The sequence below is a fragment of the Ceratotherium simum genome, chromosome X, assembly GCF_057802395.1.
Source record: "Ceratotherium simum simum isolate JZ-2026a chromosome X, ASM5780239v1, whole genome shotgun sequence".
Classification (NCBI taxonomy): domain Eukaryota; kingdom Metazoa; phylum Chordata; class Mammalia; order Perissodactyla; family Rhinocerotidae; genus Ceratotherium; species Ceratotherium simum.
Window position 1 is genome coordinate 95,453,923 of NC_141940.1, and position 16,822 is coordinate 95,470,744.

The window sequence follows — 16,822 nt, forward strand, 5'->3', positions numbered from 1 at the left end:
TTCTGTGCTTATATGCTGTAGAGTGTCTCTTACAAACATTTCCAAAGCTGGGTTTTTCATTTTTTAGTGCACTCTGATGATTGCTATCTTTTAATGGGCAAAGTGAGTCCATTAATATTTATTGTGATGATCTCTATCATGCTTTTTTATTTATATTTATTCCATTTTTTAATTGATTCTCTTGTTTATTTTTTGTTTCTTTTTTGTCCCCTGGTAGTTTAGAATTTCAGCACTCTGTTTCCATTTTTTAGGTGGTTACCTTGAAATTTTATTGTGCATATTTAACTTTATACTAAAGTGAAACAGTATCTTAATCCCACTCCCAAAGAATACAAACACATTGGAACACTAAATTTGATCACACTCCTGACTTACATATTATTCTTGCCCAGTATTTTAGTTCTGTCCTGTTTTAAATTCACAAATTTGAAATTACTATTAAAATATGTGACCATTTTTGTTTGGATTTATATAAATGTTTATGATTTTATTTGCTCACCATCCCTTCTTGCATCTCAGACCATCCTTTGGGGAACATTTTCCTTCTTTCTAAAGTACATCCTTAGAAGTTCCTTTAGTGCTAGTCTCTTGTTGATAAACTCTTTCAGGTGGTGTTTATCTGTAAATATTTTATTTCAGCCTTAATCTTAAAGATTTTGCTGAAAGCACAATTTTAGGTTGGTGGTTACCATTCTGTTGTCTTTTGGCGTCCATTGTTTGATACTGAGAAGTCTGATGTCACTATAATTTTCCTTGCTTTGTAGGCGATCTCTCCTTTCTCTCTGGATGTTTTAAGATCTTTGTCTTTGTTCTGTAGTTTCAATACCTCCCAGCATGGATTTCTTTTTATTTATCCTGTTTGGGATACATTATTCTTCCTAGATCTGTGTAATCATGTTTTCATCAGTTCAATAAAATTTGCAACCATTATTTCTTCAAATATTGCCTCTTCTCCATTCTTTCTCTTCTCTCCTTCTGAACTCCAGGTAGATGTGTGTTAGACGTTCCCTCCATATCTCTTAATATCTTTTTCCTATTTTTTTAATTTCCTGTTTCCTATTTTCCTTATCTCCTTATTTATCTGACCTGCATTCTAGATAATTTATCTGTTACGTCTTCCAGTTCACTGAAACTCTCTTCAGCCATATCTGAACTCCTGTTCAACTCATGCATTCAGTGGGTTGTATCACCAGTTATATTTTTCTTTTCTAGAAGTACTACTCATTTGTTCTTATTTTTCTTTTCGGATCTCTCTGTTCACATCTGATATTCTCTTGTTGCGTGCTTGTCCTTCCAATTGAGTCCTTTATTTTTTTCTAATATTTGACATATAGCTATTTTATATTCCGTGTCTGACCATTCCAGTATCTATCCTCCTTGAGGATCTAAATCTGTTTTTTCTATTTCTGATGACTCGCATAGTAGTTTGCCTTATTGTATGTTTGGTGATCTTTGTGAGCTCATTGCTTGTCTAATCAGTGGAAGTCCTGTGGGCCTAAACTGGGAACGCTTTCCTCCAGAGAGGGTTTGTTCCTTTTTCTACCAGTTGCCATGGATTGCCACTGGTCTGAGTCTTGACTCCCTATGGAATCCTTGGCTCAGCTTCTCTAACTTGCTGTTGGCCCAAGGCTCAGAATCCAGCTAGCAGGCATTGCTACTATGGCATTTACCCTTCCCACTATTTCATTCCACCCTCAGATTTCCACCACTCTGGATCCAGCTCACAGGGTTTTTTTGTGGGGGGGGGACGGTGGGGGATGGAAGTAGGAAGTGTTCTTGGGGATTTGCACTGCTTTTGTGAGACCAATAACACTTCAAGAGGTGTGCCCTAAGCAGGATATAGTTATGAGAAAGTCTTTGAGTGACTAATCAGCCATATTGGAAGCAAAAGTACCCAAATTTTTGTTTTATTTTTTATTATGTTAATTTTCAAACATGAGTAAAGAGAATAGTGCAGTAAGTTCAAGTAGAGAAAAGTGGAGAGAATAGTGCAGAGATCGCCCATGTACCCATAACCCAGCTAGAATTGTTGTTAATTCATGGCCACTGGTTTCATTTGTACTTGCTCTACTGCCCACCCCCCTGGATTATTTTGAAGCAAATCCCAAGCATCTTATTTTGTTTATATGCATTTTAGTGTGTACCTCTAAAAGATACTGTGAGCTTTTCCTAGCAAAGTCAGGTCAGTATGTAAACATGTGCACAATTTATAAGGAAGCAAATTTTTACATAACACTCTATTTAAGCATTGGTTCTCAGTCACTTTTTCCAGTTGAAGTATTACAGGACCCTGAAATGCCTATCAAATTATTATAAAAAGGTTGTATTATGTCTAAAAAAAGTTTAGTTATGTAGGTATTATATCACAATTCTTTAAAAGTCAACAGCCTTTGTATCATATTTGGTTGATAATAATAACAGCAAACACTTAAATGGGACTTACTATGTGCCAAGAACAGTTTTAAGCCCCCTACATGTATTAAACTCATTTAATCCTGAAAATAATCCTATGAGATAGGTACTATTTTCATCTCCATTTTATAAATGTGAAAACCGAAACATGGAGAATTTCAGTAACTTACCCAAGGTCTTAAAGCTAGTAAGTGATATAGGTGGGATTTGAACCCAGACAGGCTGGATCTAGAAGCCGTAATTTTAAACCACTATACACACTGCCTCTCTCAGAAAAATAAGCAGATTTCCACAGCCATCTTTCAAAACTGAGTCTTCCATAAGTAGATGTATCTTTTTTGGTGAGTTTACTACATGAGCCAAACTTGTACCTGTTTCTGAAATATTGGCCTTCAATATTTAGCTTAATTTTTTAAAATTGCTTACATTGTTGCCTTTGGATTTTATTATTAAAAAGTATATATAATTTCATGTTTATAACGTTGTGTAAATCTTAGGTACACTTCATGTCGGTGATGAAATTCGAGAAATCAATGGCATCAGTGTGGCTAACCAAACAGTGGAACAGCTTCAAAAAATGCTTGTGAGTAAATGAAAGTTTCTTTTTCTTTTTCTAAGATTGACTTTCAGTTTGTTAGCTTGTTTTTTTTTCTTTCTAATTTTTTTTATTGATGTCATGATAGTTTATAACATTGTGAGATTCCAGTTGTACATTATTGTTTGTCAGTCACCATATAAATGTGCCCCTTCACCCTTTGTGCCCACCCTGCAACCCCCTTCCCCCAGTAACCACAAAACTGTTCTCTCTGTCCGTGTGTTAGTTTATCTTCCACATATGAGTGAAATCATACAGTGTTTGTCTTTCTCTGTCTGGCTTATTTTGCTTAACATAATACCCTCCAGGTCCATCCATGTTGTTGCAAATGGGACGATTTTGTCCTTTTTTATGGCTGAGTAGTATTCCATGTATATATATATACCACATCTTCTTTATCTAGTCATCAGTCAAGGAACACTTGGGTTGTTTCCATGTCTTGGCTATAGTGAATAATGCTGCAATGAACATAGGGGTGCATAAGCCTCTTTGGATTGTTGATTTCAAGTTCTTTGGATAAATACCCAGTAGTGGGATAGCTGGATCATAAGGTATTTCTATTTTTAATTTTTTGAGGAATCTCCATACTGTTTTCCATAGTGGCTGCACCAGTTTGCATTCCCACCAGCAGTGAATTAGGGTTCCTGTTTCTCCACGTCTGTTATTTTTTGTCTTGGTGATCATAGCCATTCTAATGGGTGTAAGGTGATATCTTAGTGTTGTTAGCTTGTTTTTTAATGCACAAATAAGAGCTGTTCTTTTGTAATCAGAGTATTTCTAGTACCATCATTTGTGTGGACTTGAAATTATATAACATTCATAAAAACTGACAACTAGGAAAACGCTTACATGCAACAGAGTTTTCAAACATTTTGCCCATCTTTAGTAGTGTGGGCTTGAACAGTCTCCTTTCATCTTTCATCTCCTGTTTCTTTTCAAGCAGATAAAGAAAACCTTTCCAGTTGTGCATGCATGTGAACTAGTTTCTCACTGACCTCAACTCTGCTGACATCAGCAATATCAGAAACCTCTTTCCGGTTTAGCTGAGTCATAGCCAGCTGTGTTGGATTTCTCTACAGCACAGAGGGAGGGAAAGTCAAAGTACCCCAGGCCGTTTTTGACCATACGTAACCAAAATATGTGTTCAAATTAGGCTTTGGATTTTTTATTTTGAATTAAAAAAAAAGCAGAATGACAGGCCCTGATGAGCAGAGGAAGCTGTTTTGGACCTGTGATCCTGGACCTTCTTCCCACCACAGTGTAGCAGCCTCCTGTGTTATGAATATCTATTAAGTGTGAAATAAGCACCACAGACTCACTACAGTAAAAAAAAATAAGGCCAAAATTATGAAATAAAAAGCACATTTTATGGAGTACACATCGTAGCTTACCAAATATTGATTTTTATGTAATTACTTGTTCTATTGTTCGATTCATTTTATATTCACCTTTGAAAGACATGTCACTGAGAGATTTTGTATTCATGTCTATAAAACGGTGACTGTTGGAGGTCACTTATACCACTGCTGTGTCAACAAAGGCAATCAGCCCTGACTTTGCAGGGCTTCTCCCGGGAACAACTTCTACTGTTTACTGTGAGCAATCCCTGCTTTGTAACTCCGTTTCATTTCAGGCCCATGCACTCTCAGCTGACTTGCATTAATTGCCCCCCCAAGTTTTGAGTGGTTTCTTACATGTTTTTGTGTGCAACATTTCTTTAAGAGAGCTCTCCTTTTTTCTTCCTCCAGCGGGAAATGCGGGGGAGTATTACCTTCAAGATCGTGCCAAGTTACCGCACTCAGTCCTCGTCCTGTGAGGTAATAGCTCTAATGAAACACCGTCTCCTCTGGGCTCTTAACTAACTGTCTGCTGATGGCTGAATGTTTTGGCTTTCTGGGAAATTGTTTCTGCCTGTGCTGTTGATCACTGCACACCAATTTTACAACAAAGATAACGGAACAGAGTAGGTCCCATCCACCTACTCAGCCCTACTTCCATGGGGATCTCCTCAGCACTTGAACTTTCTGCAGGCTGGAATCGAAGCAAAGTATAGAGAAGCTACAAATAATGACATAAGGCTTAATAAAGAACAAATGGAGTCTCTTAGGAAAAAAATAAAGATCAAAATTGCATTAATATTTCCAGGAAGTACATTCACTTCCCTTGTTAAGAAATCTCATAGATAGTTCTTCTTTCCAAGAATCTGAGAAGTAATCATTTTTGTTAAGATACAGTTGTTCAAATGATTGTGACAAGGTCTCTAGACGGGTGTTAAGTCCATGAGGAATTGATAACTGACTTTATTAGAGGAATATAGGCTTTTGCAACCTTCTGTGAAATTGTTTAAATTTGGAATGTTATGTGATTCGTAAACAAGTAAGTTTTCTAGAGCAATACAACCCCAAAGTTTCTTTCTTACAATAGGCTTAGCCTATAGAAATTGTAGCTTTTCCAACCTATATTATTCAGTTTTATGTTGGTTATTAAATGAGATTCAAAAATGTATTCTTTTTATATTTGGAAATAACAAACTGGCATAAACAGTATCATCTTTGGTCATTGCACATTCGGCTTGAGTTTTAGGTTTTGAAGCTTGTCCTTTCATGTGCATCTTCCAAGAATGTGTACCTCAATATGAAGTACACATTTCCTACAGTTAATTTGTAAGACTGACAGGTAACTTATTGGAACTCATCTAGAAAATTGAATTTGTACTTAGGAGAAGTTGAGGGAGAAATTATAATGCTTCTCCCACTCTCTAGTAATGCTGTAAATTTCACAAGAAAAATCAGAGGCTTCATGTTTTTTTCTAAATTTATTGAAGATAGGTATAAGAATTTGTAGTTTTGTCAAGCATACTTTTAGTGAGCCATGACAGTTGGCGTTTCTGTTATATCAGGTCTTGAGCTCCTCTTGGTGGCTCTTTATGGAACTTCAATTCATACTATATTTCAAAAGAAAATGGAGAAGTAATTCTGCTCCATGATTCATAGTTTTGAAATTCATTACCTACAACACAAACCTTGCTGGGAAAGAGAGACTGTCACATGCACATTATATGTAAAGCATTTTAGTATTCTAAAATCACAGATGGTCATCATACCATGTCTCATCATTGAAGAAATTTAGTAAATATGATTGATTTTTGTCTTTTTGACTAACTAACAGAAGGTACTGTTAGTTATTAATATAACATAAGTTTCGCTTGTGTTTTTGGGTGGTTAAACTAGTTTGGGGATGGGAACAGTATTACACATGTAAATTCTATGCTCTTGAGTAAGAAGAGCCCCCCTCTTACCTTCTTTACCTCTGAATAGTAGAAAAAATAATACTCCCCTCCTAGCCCCACCCCCAACCTGTTTGACCCTCCTGTGCTCTGGCAGAATTCAAACCTGTGGTTGGACTTGTCCCAGCTAGGGCAATACTTCCCAAGGAAAGACTCTCTGGCCACCTGTATCAGCATCCCCCTGGCTCTTGGTGAAAGAGGAGACCCCTGCCCCTACTGACTTGAGTCTCTTGGGTGGTGGCACATAGAGATCGATCTGCTCACTAATGTTTGAGAATGTTCATCTAAGGGATCCTATTGTTTAAAAGGCTAACAAGTTCCAGAAGTTTTCTTTAAATCTTCTAAAAAAAAAATGTCTTTTGAGCAGACATACACATTTCAAAGGTTTCAAATAACTCTACTTAACCAAAAATATAAAAATACTTATTTTCTTCCTCTCCTTGTTCTTATCATTAAAGTTGGTTTGGACAATAAGGGAATGGAGCCTGGAAAGGATTTTGAGTCTGTTGAATAGTATAGGGAGGGCGATTGAGGAGCATGGACCTAAAGAGAGTGACTGTGGCTCCTGGGGTCTTTGCCAGAAGTGTAATATTTTTAGAGGCTCAAGATTATTGTTTTAATCAATCTGCTAAAATGATCTAAAGAATAAAGGTTTCTTCTCTGCTGTGTATCTATCTTTTCCTCTTACTAGTAACATTTGTCCTACAAAGATTCTAAGGTGATTACAACATGAGAAGTCTTTTTTTTAGGTTTGTTTCACTTCAGATTGAGTCATTCAGTAATTTTTGACACTGAAGTACCTAAAAGTTATTAAGTACTTTTCAAACCTAAAAATTAGGCAGTTGGGATCTTCAGCACAATAATTTTATAGTAATATTTGTCATTTTACTGTACTTGGTAGGATCTTAATATCAAGTCACTCTTCTGGGTCTCATTTAAAGAAAGCAAAGGTTATAGAATGTTGGAGACAGGAAATAAATGATTAATGAATGACATGGTCATCACTTACAATATGTGAATCTTCAAACTGCAAAATTTTTTTCTTACTTCTGTGAAATCGTGCAAGTAAGTCAGTATGGCACCTTTACAGCTAAAACCTCAAAGGAAATGGTTGTCAGACTGTGGTTGCAACTGTTGATGTGAATATCTGTTTCTGTGCTGGTGTTCTGTGTTAATGAACCTTGTGTCTTATTTCAGAGAGATTCCCCCTCCACTTCCAGACAGTCCCCAGCTAATGGTCATAGCAGCACTAACAATTCTGTTTCGGTAAGAACTCTAGCTCCACACAGCAAAGTGTGACAATTTTGTTGGTGCCACCTGCCATGAGTGTTCTAGTTACATGTGTTCAGTGGAAATATTGTCTTCTGCCGATATACAAGGCTACTACAGCTACAATGCAGTTTACTCCTGGAAAATATTTTTCAACTTTTTCTTCTCATTAAAAATCCCTTTTGTTAGTTAAATTTAAAGAAATATAATTCAAGACTACTTTGGTCATTCTCAAAATATTTCTATGTCACCCCACTAGTATTTATGACTTTGCTCAAACTTACATAAAGGATGTAAATGGAAACTTGTTGAAATTTCTAAATATTTTTTTAATTTGAGAAAAAGAAATTTAAGGATTTTACAGAGTAGGCACTTAGGTATTCTCGGGCTTTGTAGTTGTCTATTCTGAGTGATATCAGCAACATGTTTTAGTTTCCGCTATCTAAGTTTACGAATTGGTGTGCCCTCTGTTATTGTGGTACGTGCACATATTTTTGTGAATTATAAGCCTTGCCTGGATATGAAAAGCAAAACGAACTGGCTTCAAACTGCACTTAAGCCACGCTGTTATCACATCTTTAACACAAAGTACTTTATATTTTGACTTGAACTTGGAATTTTATACTTTTTTCAGAACTATCCATTTTGGAATATAAAAACTATTATTTTTAATTTATTTAAACAAATGGAAGCACTTACAGGTGCAGGTGTGCAATATTTTGGAGTAACAAAATCTCTTGAGTTGCTGATATTGCTGTTAAATTATTGAGAGTTTTAATAATGCAGCAGTATCACTTTTTTCCTGACTATTAATTTGCCCTTTAAAAATATATCAACTTTTTTATCAGGTGAAATTTTAAATAATTTAGATGTTATCTCAAATGGAATGATATCAGTAAGAGAAATCATGGAAGAAAATTTCCAGTGACTTTTATTCTCAACTTCAAAATAGGCTACCAAAAGAATTCATTTATAATAGTTAACGTTTAATACTTTAAAGATGGTGAATATCCATATAGCCATTGAATTTTTCGAAATCTAAATGGTTGCAGTGACTAAGTTGAAAAGGGCAACAAACAGCTCTTTTTAGTTTTTTCGGGGTTTTTTAATAGGCTATTTCACTTGCAGTGGCTTTTGTGTTGAAGATGCTGAGTTGTTTCTTAAGAACACATTTTCTCTCTGCTTAAACTTACCTGCTTTCTTCAGCTTGCTGCTAAATGGCCTGGGTTTGATTTTTTTGATAACTCAACATTTCTGAGAAATGGAATAATGTATATTATCTCTTTACAACTTAAATCTAGCTCATTTTTTTAACCATATTGTAACAGAACACACAAATTACCTTGTACTCTTGAAAAGTAAATGAAAATTTTTCTCCTGGGTTGGCTTTATTCTACAGGACTTGCCATCAACTACCCAACCAAAAGGACGACAGGTGAATAGATATCCTCTATAGAAACTTCTCTAAACTGAGCTGCTAATAGCCAATCCTTTATTAACCCTTTCCATCCCATAATGTCTGCATTTTGGACCATAACATTTGAGCGTTGAGAGCTAGTACCATTTCATTTTAACACATTACACATGACTAATTCTCTATAAAGATTTTTTCCTCACATCTTTGTAACTGTGATGGTTATTGTAATTTCAACCTGATAATTTTATGTTGATGCTTAAGAATTCAGCCTTTAGGGGGTCTTATGGACCTGCCTCTGGGATAGAAAAAAATTTTAAAGGTTACAAAATTCTTAGAATTCCAAGAATAACTAAAATGTACATGCTGATGGACATTTTTAAGCAATAATTTTCTGAAATCTGAAGGGTTTTTCTTAATCTTTATTTGCATGTGTATTTCGAAAAGCCATTTACAATGAAAAATAAGAACATAAATATCCTGGCTTTATGTCCTACTATGTGCCTCTGTTAGTTCAAACGTGAAAAGTTAAGTGCTGCTTAACACTGGCAAGTAACTTTCAATTTGCCAGCACTTTAAAAGTACGGATTTTAGGTGCAAATGCAGAGACTTGTTAATTTTATGGGCTGGATTTCTGAAAAGAAACTTAAACAGAATAATCACACAATAGTTCCAAAGCCTTCAGGTTGGTTTTACAGTGACTTAAACATTAATATTCAAATTTAATTTCAAGAGATAGAATTTTTATGGGATTTTTCTTGAAACATATTAAAAAATAATCAGATTTGGAATTAAGATTTGTATAAATTAGCACCTGGTAGAGTTCCCCCACGGTTTAGTCTTAAGGCTGTATAACTGATGCAACATTAGATATATATCTAGCACCTTATTTTAAAGCATTTAGAAATCCAGTAATTCATAAAATGCTGCCATGTGATAACCCCTTGTATGCTAATCTGTTTTCTCTTATAATATTTACTAATTACATTTACATATCATAAAACTCAGAGCATTGAACTATGCATATCTTGAAGCTCTGTGCTGATTTCGGGTGTTACATTGGCAAAGCTAGGATTCGAATTCATTTTTCTTCTCTAAGAAGAGTAAAATACAGATATAAAGACAAAATCCTTTTTAAAACATAAAACTGTTTTTTTAAATGCTTTAAAAAATTGAATTACATTTCAGTTTATCAGCAGTGTGTAGACACACTGCCAATTGTCATGTAGGCATTTTACAGTAAGATGGCAATACAGAGTTCTTGATAGTTTTGTATCATGTGCTGTTTTAGAGTTAAAACCTACCCTGAATGCTTGTGTTTATGGCTTAAAGGCTGCCACATGATCATGACAATTTATCCATAACATCAACTAAATATATGCAGATTTAAAAATGGTAGGCATACTTCTCTATAATTATAGGCTTATTCTGTTACAGTAAAAGCAGAAATTGTCTTTATTTTTATTAAGTATCTTAAGTGTTCCCTTCAAATAAAAACAGCAAAGATTTGAACCTGTACACATCAAAGGTAGTACATTGTTTCTAGTGGTAGCAGTTTTTTGTGTCGTATTTCCATGCATCATTTTTCCTTTCACCATCTAATGTCCTGTTTGTATTGTAAGTGTTGGTGTGTGGTTATTAGGTTAGAGCTGTTTTCTTTCACATCACCGTGGCATCCTTTCTTACAAACTCCTGTTTTATAGATCTATGTAAGAGCACAATTTGAATATGATCCAGCCAAGGATGACCTCATCCCCTGCAAAGAAGCTGGCATTCGATTCAGAGTTGGCGACATTATCCAGATTATTAGTAAGGATGATCACAATTGGTGGCAGGGTAAACTGGAAAACTCCAAAAATGGAACTGCAGGTCTCATTCCTTCTCCTGAACTTCAGGAATGGTATGTTTTTGTTGTTTTGTTTTGTTTTATAATAAAAACAAAGCTCTACCCATCCATTTTTCAACTTTATATTATTTTTTTATAGTGTAAAACCTGTTTGATAGATTCCTTGCTCTACTAGCCAAGCAAAATTCAAATTAGTTATCCACAGCATCTGGTGAGCCTCCTACTTAGAGAGCCAGGTCTTTGTTTTACATTTAAGGAGAGGAAGGTCTAGAGACAGGTTGAGTGACTAGCCTTGGGTCACGGTCACATCGTGGTCTCTTAGCAGAGCCCTCCACTCCTACATGCTGTTTCAATCCTTTTAGAATTGCATTTTTTAAAAATGTACCCTCTCCTTGCTCTTCCAAATGCTCTCACTACCCCCATTCCACTCCACCACCAGTGAAAAACTCAAATGCAGTGATTCAGTGTCACTCACGGTATTTGAAGATAAAATATGTTTCACTGTTAGAAGGAAAAAGCAGTCAGAAGGTTCGTTCTTTACCTTACCAGGTCTTAAAAATGCATGTCTGTTAGAAAGATTAAGCTTTGAAAGCAGGTTAAAGTCAGACAGTTTTTAGACATTGTTTTTAACTGAGAGAAGAGGAGTCGCAGATTACTGTATATTTTGGTTAAATGTATTTCTGCTGTTGTTACAATTTGCTTAGTTGAACTGTTTTTTGAAAAATGTTGATGATGCCTTGGTTGGTACTTTGGCAATATATCAGAAATCTAGTGCAAAAGAGAGAACTTTTTGTCTGAGTTTTGTTTCATGTGACAAAAAATAACAACCATTAGACATTGTGCCAGTTCCTTTCAAAATATTGGAACCTAGACAAGAAACCAGAGGTATTGAGTCCATAGACACTTATAACTATTTTTTCACCCATTTTTCTCACTAATTAAAGGGATTTTTCAGTTAATCTCTTTTGCTTGATCGCCTCTTTCGGCTATCCCATGTTTCCCAAAAATATTCTTAAATTTAGAATGTTGGAGCTGATAAGAACTTCAGATGCCATCATTTTACCGAGGAATCAAGGAATCGGAGGCCCAGATAGAGCAAGTAGCAGCCTTCCATCTGGCATTGTCTTTCAGTCTGATCTTCAAGAAACAGTTTAAATATTAGCAGGAGGAAAGTAATTTCTAAGTCATTTTGATGATGATGTTACTATATTATTACTGATATTTATGTTTTACAAAATATGTTCTTGAATGTTGCCATGTGTTGTGAGCATTTATTGAAAATAATTATGTCGATTCCAGACCCCTTCTCCCTAGTCAGATCATCTGTATAAAGCATGTTTCTCCGATACCTAGAACTTGAGTCCTCTGGAGGAATCCTGAGAAATGGCAGTGGAAAAGGCAGATTTGCTTCCTGTTTCCTGTAATGGTGGACTAGGTTATTTGAGTCAATCCTCTTGCTGAAAAGAATGAAAAGTGCTGCAGAAAATATGTTTTCAAAAATTACCGTAAAAGCATTGAGTAGCTGAAGAGGTATTGGGAAACTCAGTGACCAATTTTTATATGAAAACCATTAATCAGAGTGATCAAAATTAGAGTACCAAATTGACCCATTTTGCCAGGAGGGCATTTCTATTATTGAAAACTTCTCTGCTAGAGGACCAAGGTTAAGAGCTAAGGCCTGTACAAGAAGAGGAATCTGTTAGGAGACCCATCCCACGTCGTTAGGACTGCAAAAGGCTATACCCCCAGGTTAAGAGCTAAGCATGCCAGTACTGCCCTTCACCACCAGGGGACTGTAGAGAAGTCTGCCTTGTCACCGAGCAAAGCAAAAGACAAGAGTAAAAGGAAAACAAAGTTCCCCTGAAAAAATTGTGGCCACCAGTCCACCTTGAATGGATTTGCACCCAGGGAAACTCCAGCCATGCATTTGATTTGAGGTTTTCCCTTCACTAATACTTTCAGACATCTGTTATAGACAAAAAGAAAGTCTCTGAAGGAGAACACTTTTATCCTAGAGTTCCTCCTAACCCCGCCCACCACATAAACTTTTTCAAGGGCGGTGACCAGCAAATCAAAATAACCAGGCACACAAGGAAACAAAAGGAACTTCCAAGAACAAAAAATGCAGTAACAAAAACTCAGTGGCCACACACCTATTAGAATGGCTAAAATTTTTTTTAAGCTTTCATCAATAGGTAAATAGATAAACAAATGATGGTATATCCATACAATAGGATGCTATTAAGCAATAAAAAGGAATGAGCTGTTCGTACACACAGCAATATGGGTGAAACTCAAAAATCATTATGCTGAGTTTACAGGCAAAAAAGGGAACATACTGTATGATTCCATTTATAAAATTCCAGAAAATGCAAAACTAATCTATAGTGACAGTGGTTGCCTGGGGAGCCAGAGGAGGGAGGGAGCGATTACAGAGGGGCATAACGAAATTCCTGGGATAATGAAAATGTTCATTATCTTGAATGTAGTGATGGTTTCGTGGGATGTATACATATGTCAAAACTGATGAAATTCTATACTTTGAATATGTTCAGTTTATTGCAAAGAAATAAAGGTTGCAAAAGAGGAAATCCAATAACCAATAAACATAAGAAAAAGTGCTCGGTCTCATTAATAATCAGTGAAATGGAAACTCAAAACACAATGTTACTCCATTACTTGCCCCCCATGGTGGCTAAAATTAAAGACTGATAATACCAAGTGTTGACAAGGAAGTGGAACAATAGGAACTCACGTACACTGCACGTGGGAGTGTAAATCAGTACACCCTCCTTGGAAAATAACTTATTTTCAATAGCATTGTATGACATTCTGATAGTGATTTTGGATTCTCCTTATATGTGACTCACTCAGGGCCCCCTGGTTGGCCCACAAGCAAAATCATTAAGTAAGCAAAACCTTCTGTGGCAATATCCTGAAAGGCAAATATTTGCTTAGACTAAACCTAAGAAAGCAACTTTTTAACAACATTTGTGCATTTGTTACCAATGCTGAATACTGTAATCACGTAGAACAAAATTATAATTTTCTGATTGTAATTCTAACCGTAGATTTAATCATGGCATTTTTTTCTATCTTAGATTAGAGTCACCATGTAGTAGTAGTATATTTTTTTATTAAGCTAAGCATCCACAATTTTTGTCCTAATCCTTTATAACAGCCATCCAAGAGGCTCCAAGAGGTTAAGGAACTTGCCAATAGAATGTACTGGCTAAGAACGTGGGCTCTGGTGCCAAACTGTCCTCACTCTCCCACTTATTAGTTGTGTGATTTGGGGCAAATTACTTAACCTCTCAGGCCTTTGATCCCCTCATCTGTAAAGTGGTGACACAATTTCATGTGTTGGTAGATTAAATGAGTTAATACATGTAAATTTCCTAGAAAAGCACCTAACACTGAATGGATAGAAGCTAATGAGTGATAGAGCCAGGATGCAGACTAGACCTGTCTCAACTCAGAATTCCATGCTCCTTCCACCATATGTCATGAGCAAATGTTAGGCTTCTCATTTGTGTTATCAGTATATGCTCAAAGATACAATATAATATCATTTTATTATAAACCTGTGTTTTGAAATACTTCTAGGAAATTATCATTAAAGCCAAAGAGCAACCTTTATCTGAATGATTTGAAAAATTTGTGAAGAGTATCTTCATGCAGATTCATGTAAACTCTTCAAATGAATGATATTTTTGTCTTGTCTCAACATAAAACTATACACATGAGTTTTTTTCTCTTTTTTTGTGTGCTAGGCGAGTAGCTTGCATTGCCATGGAGAAGACCAAACAGGAGCAGCAGGCCAGCTGTACTTGGTTTGGCAAGAAGAAAAAGCAGTACAAAGATAAATATTTGGCAAAGCACAACGCAGGTAGGGAAAAGTATGACTGTTACTGTTCGGTTACACATCTCAGAGACCAAAATAGACGTAACATCTCAACTCAGTCTTCAGAGTTCTTTATCCAAAAATTCCACCACAGGGGATCTTCCATCAGCTTGCAAAAGCTTTAAGAAACCCCTGCCTTCAATTATCATGTTGGTTATTTGCCAGATATTTTGCAGAGCTGTACTTCATAGGAAGAAAATGCCATTTGGAAATAGTATTCTCTGGAACTAAAAGAACCTAGTACATTAAGTCCTCCCCTGAGAAATGAGAGCTTGAGAGTTTGCTGAGTCACCAGGATTCTTGCCTCCTGGCTGCAATTGATCTTGAGCAAATACCCTGGCTCCTCGCTCCTCTCTGCCCCTTGGACATGGCCCTATGACACATTTCTAAGGGCAAACGTGCGCGGTTAACAGAGAGCTGTGCTGCACATGGTTCGGTGATTGGTTTGAAAAAGCACAAATGACATTGGGTCCTAATTTGGTTTGGTCAGTTTCTGTGACTAATCTTCCCTCATAGTATTTCCTGGCTCCTAAAAGACCAAGAACATTATCTTGGCCTTCCCTTCACGGTGTGTTTGTCCATATAGAAGCTCGCATTCAACTTAAGTCAAAATATTCACTCGTTTGCTAAAAATGGAAATGAATACCAAAAAAGCATGATCTGTCATTGCAGTAGAATTCCCAGAAGACTCACAAGATGTCACTTAAGTTAAAGAAAATGCGTCGTGATATACAGAATGAGATTTACTTATTTTCAATAACTTCTTAATATGACTCTTTTTATAAGGAATTTTTTCTGAGGAATTGCAAGCCCCAACATTGGCATTAGATTAGTTCCCAAGGTTTCAGAAATAACTCCAGAAATCAAACATGTGGCAAAAAAAATCAAGTGGATGCAACCATGCATACGTAATTTGACAGTATAATGTTTCTGACAAATATGAAATGCATTTTTGCTTTGTAGAATGTTATGTTATTAGCATTCACTAGGAAAAATTGTTTAGAAACTCTAAGTTGTTCATTTCTTAATCAGAGAGTAAAGGTAAACATTTTGAAATACCGTATAATGTGGAATGAACGTGAGTAGCCACGTGGGTTAATTTTAAATGGTTCAGTTAAATGAGGAGTCTTTCCCTTCATGTTAGCCACATTCCACTACGTTTTTATTTCCAAAAAAATGTATCATTTTTGATGATGTACCACTACAGAGCACTAGTCTGATAACGACCTTTTTTGTTTTATAAAGGGAAGAAATATTTAAAGCAGATTAGTTAAACATAATTTAGCAACTATTAATTATAAATGCTCAAGTAGTACTATTTGAAGAAATTCCTACTGTAGTATCAACAGAATGTTGTTTAACGTGGAATGTCAGTGGTTATTGCCAAGTCTCCGTAGTCACTTATTTCCATCAGCTTCTAACGGGCTCACAAGATGTATTGACACTATATATGTATAAAACCTTTTAATTTTTACAATAATTTTAAATTATATATAGATGGCGTTAAAATTAATTTAAACCTAGAAAAGCAAAGGAATGGCTGATTAAAGCTGTCGATTCATCATTAACTTTATAAGCTACTGACGGAAGGCCTGTAGACATGAGGATTCAATTCGCCAATATTCTTTCATTCAGCTCTGAGGAAAAATAAGAAGCCAATTGATTAAAAAACTAGAATCTCTAAATTCTGACAAAGAATCTGTTGAATGGTTCACTTAAGAATTTTGCCAGAGAATCAGCATCCAATCTGGCAGCCAGTGTTTTCCGTGGTTCACTTTTTCTATTCTCTGACCGCCGGGGCATCACTGATCTTCCATTATTCCCGTTCTCTCTGATTCATCATAGGTGGTGCTCAGTGGTCCTGCAAACACACCTGTAAGCTTAATAGGTGACTTGAGATAGGACCAGGAATTAGCACACCTGAGTAACCATGCAACTTGGGCAAATCACTTGGCTCCTGTGGGCCTTAAAACGAGGGAATTGGATTAGTCAATCAAGGATATCTTTTCTAATTCTAAAATTCAGTGGATCTCAGGTTCTTTCATCACTGGGCCTGACAAATGGGTATCATATAATGAAGCCAAGTACTCATTTAC

At 36.0% G+C, this 16,822-nt stretch overlaps 1 protein-coding gene across 10 annotated transcripts in view; it reads left to right on the forward strand.

The window, feature by feature from the left end:
• CASK (calcium/calmodulin dependent serine protein kinase) overlaps positions 1–16,822 on the forward strand; it is a 417,632-nt gene that overhangs the window by 376,613 nt on the left and 24,197 nt on the right. For 6 of the 10 annotated variants that reach the window (XM_087427616.1, XM_087427612.1, XM_087427614.1 and 3 more), the window contains 6 exons: positions 2,910–2,995; positions 4,756–4,824; positions 7,491–7,559; positions 8,962–8,997; positions 10,680–10,876; positions 14,596–14,711. In XM_087427616.1, coding sequence (XP_087283742.1) covers positions 2,910–2,995; positions 4,756–4,824; positions 7,491–7,559; positions 8,962–8,997; positions 10,680–10,876; positions 14,596–14,711 — 573 coding nt within the window. The remainder of the gene's footprint in view (positions 1–2,909; positions 2,996–4,755; positions 4,825–7,490; positions 7,560–8,961; positions 8,998–10,679; positions 10,877–14,595; positions 14,712–16,822) is intronic. The other 4 variants (XM_087427613.1, XM_004435018.3, XM_087427615.1 and 1 more) reach the window with 2 other exon arrangements.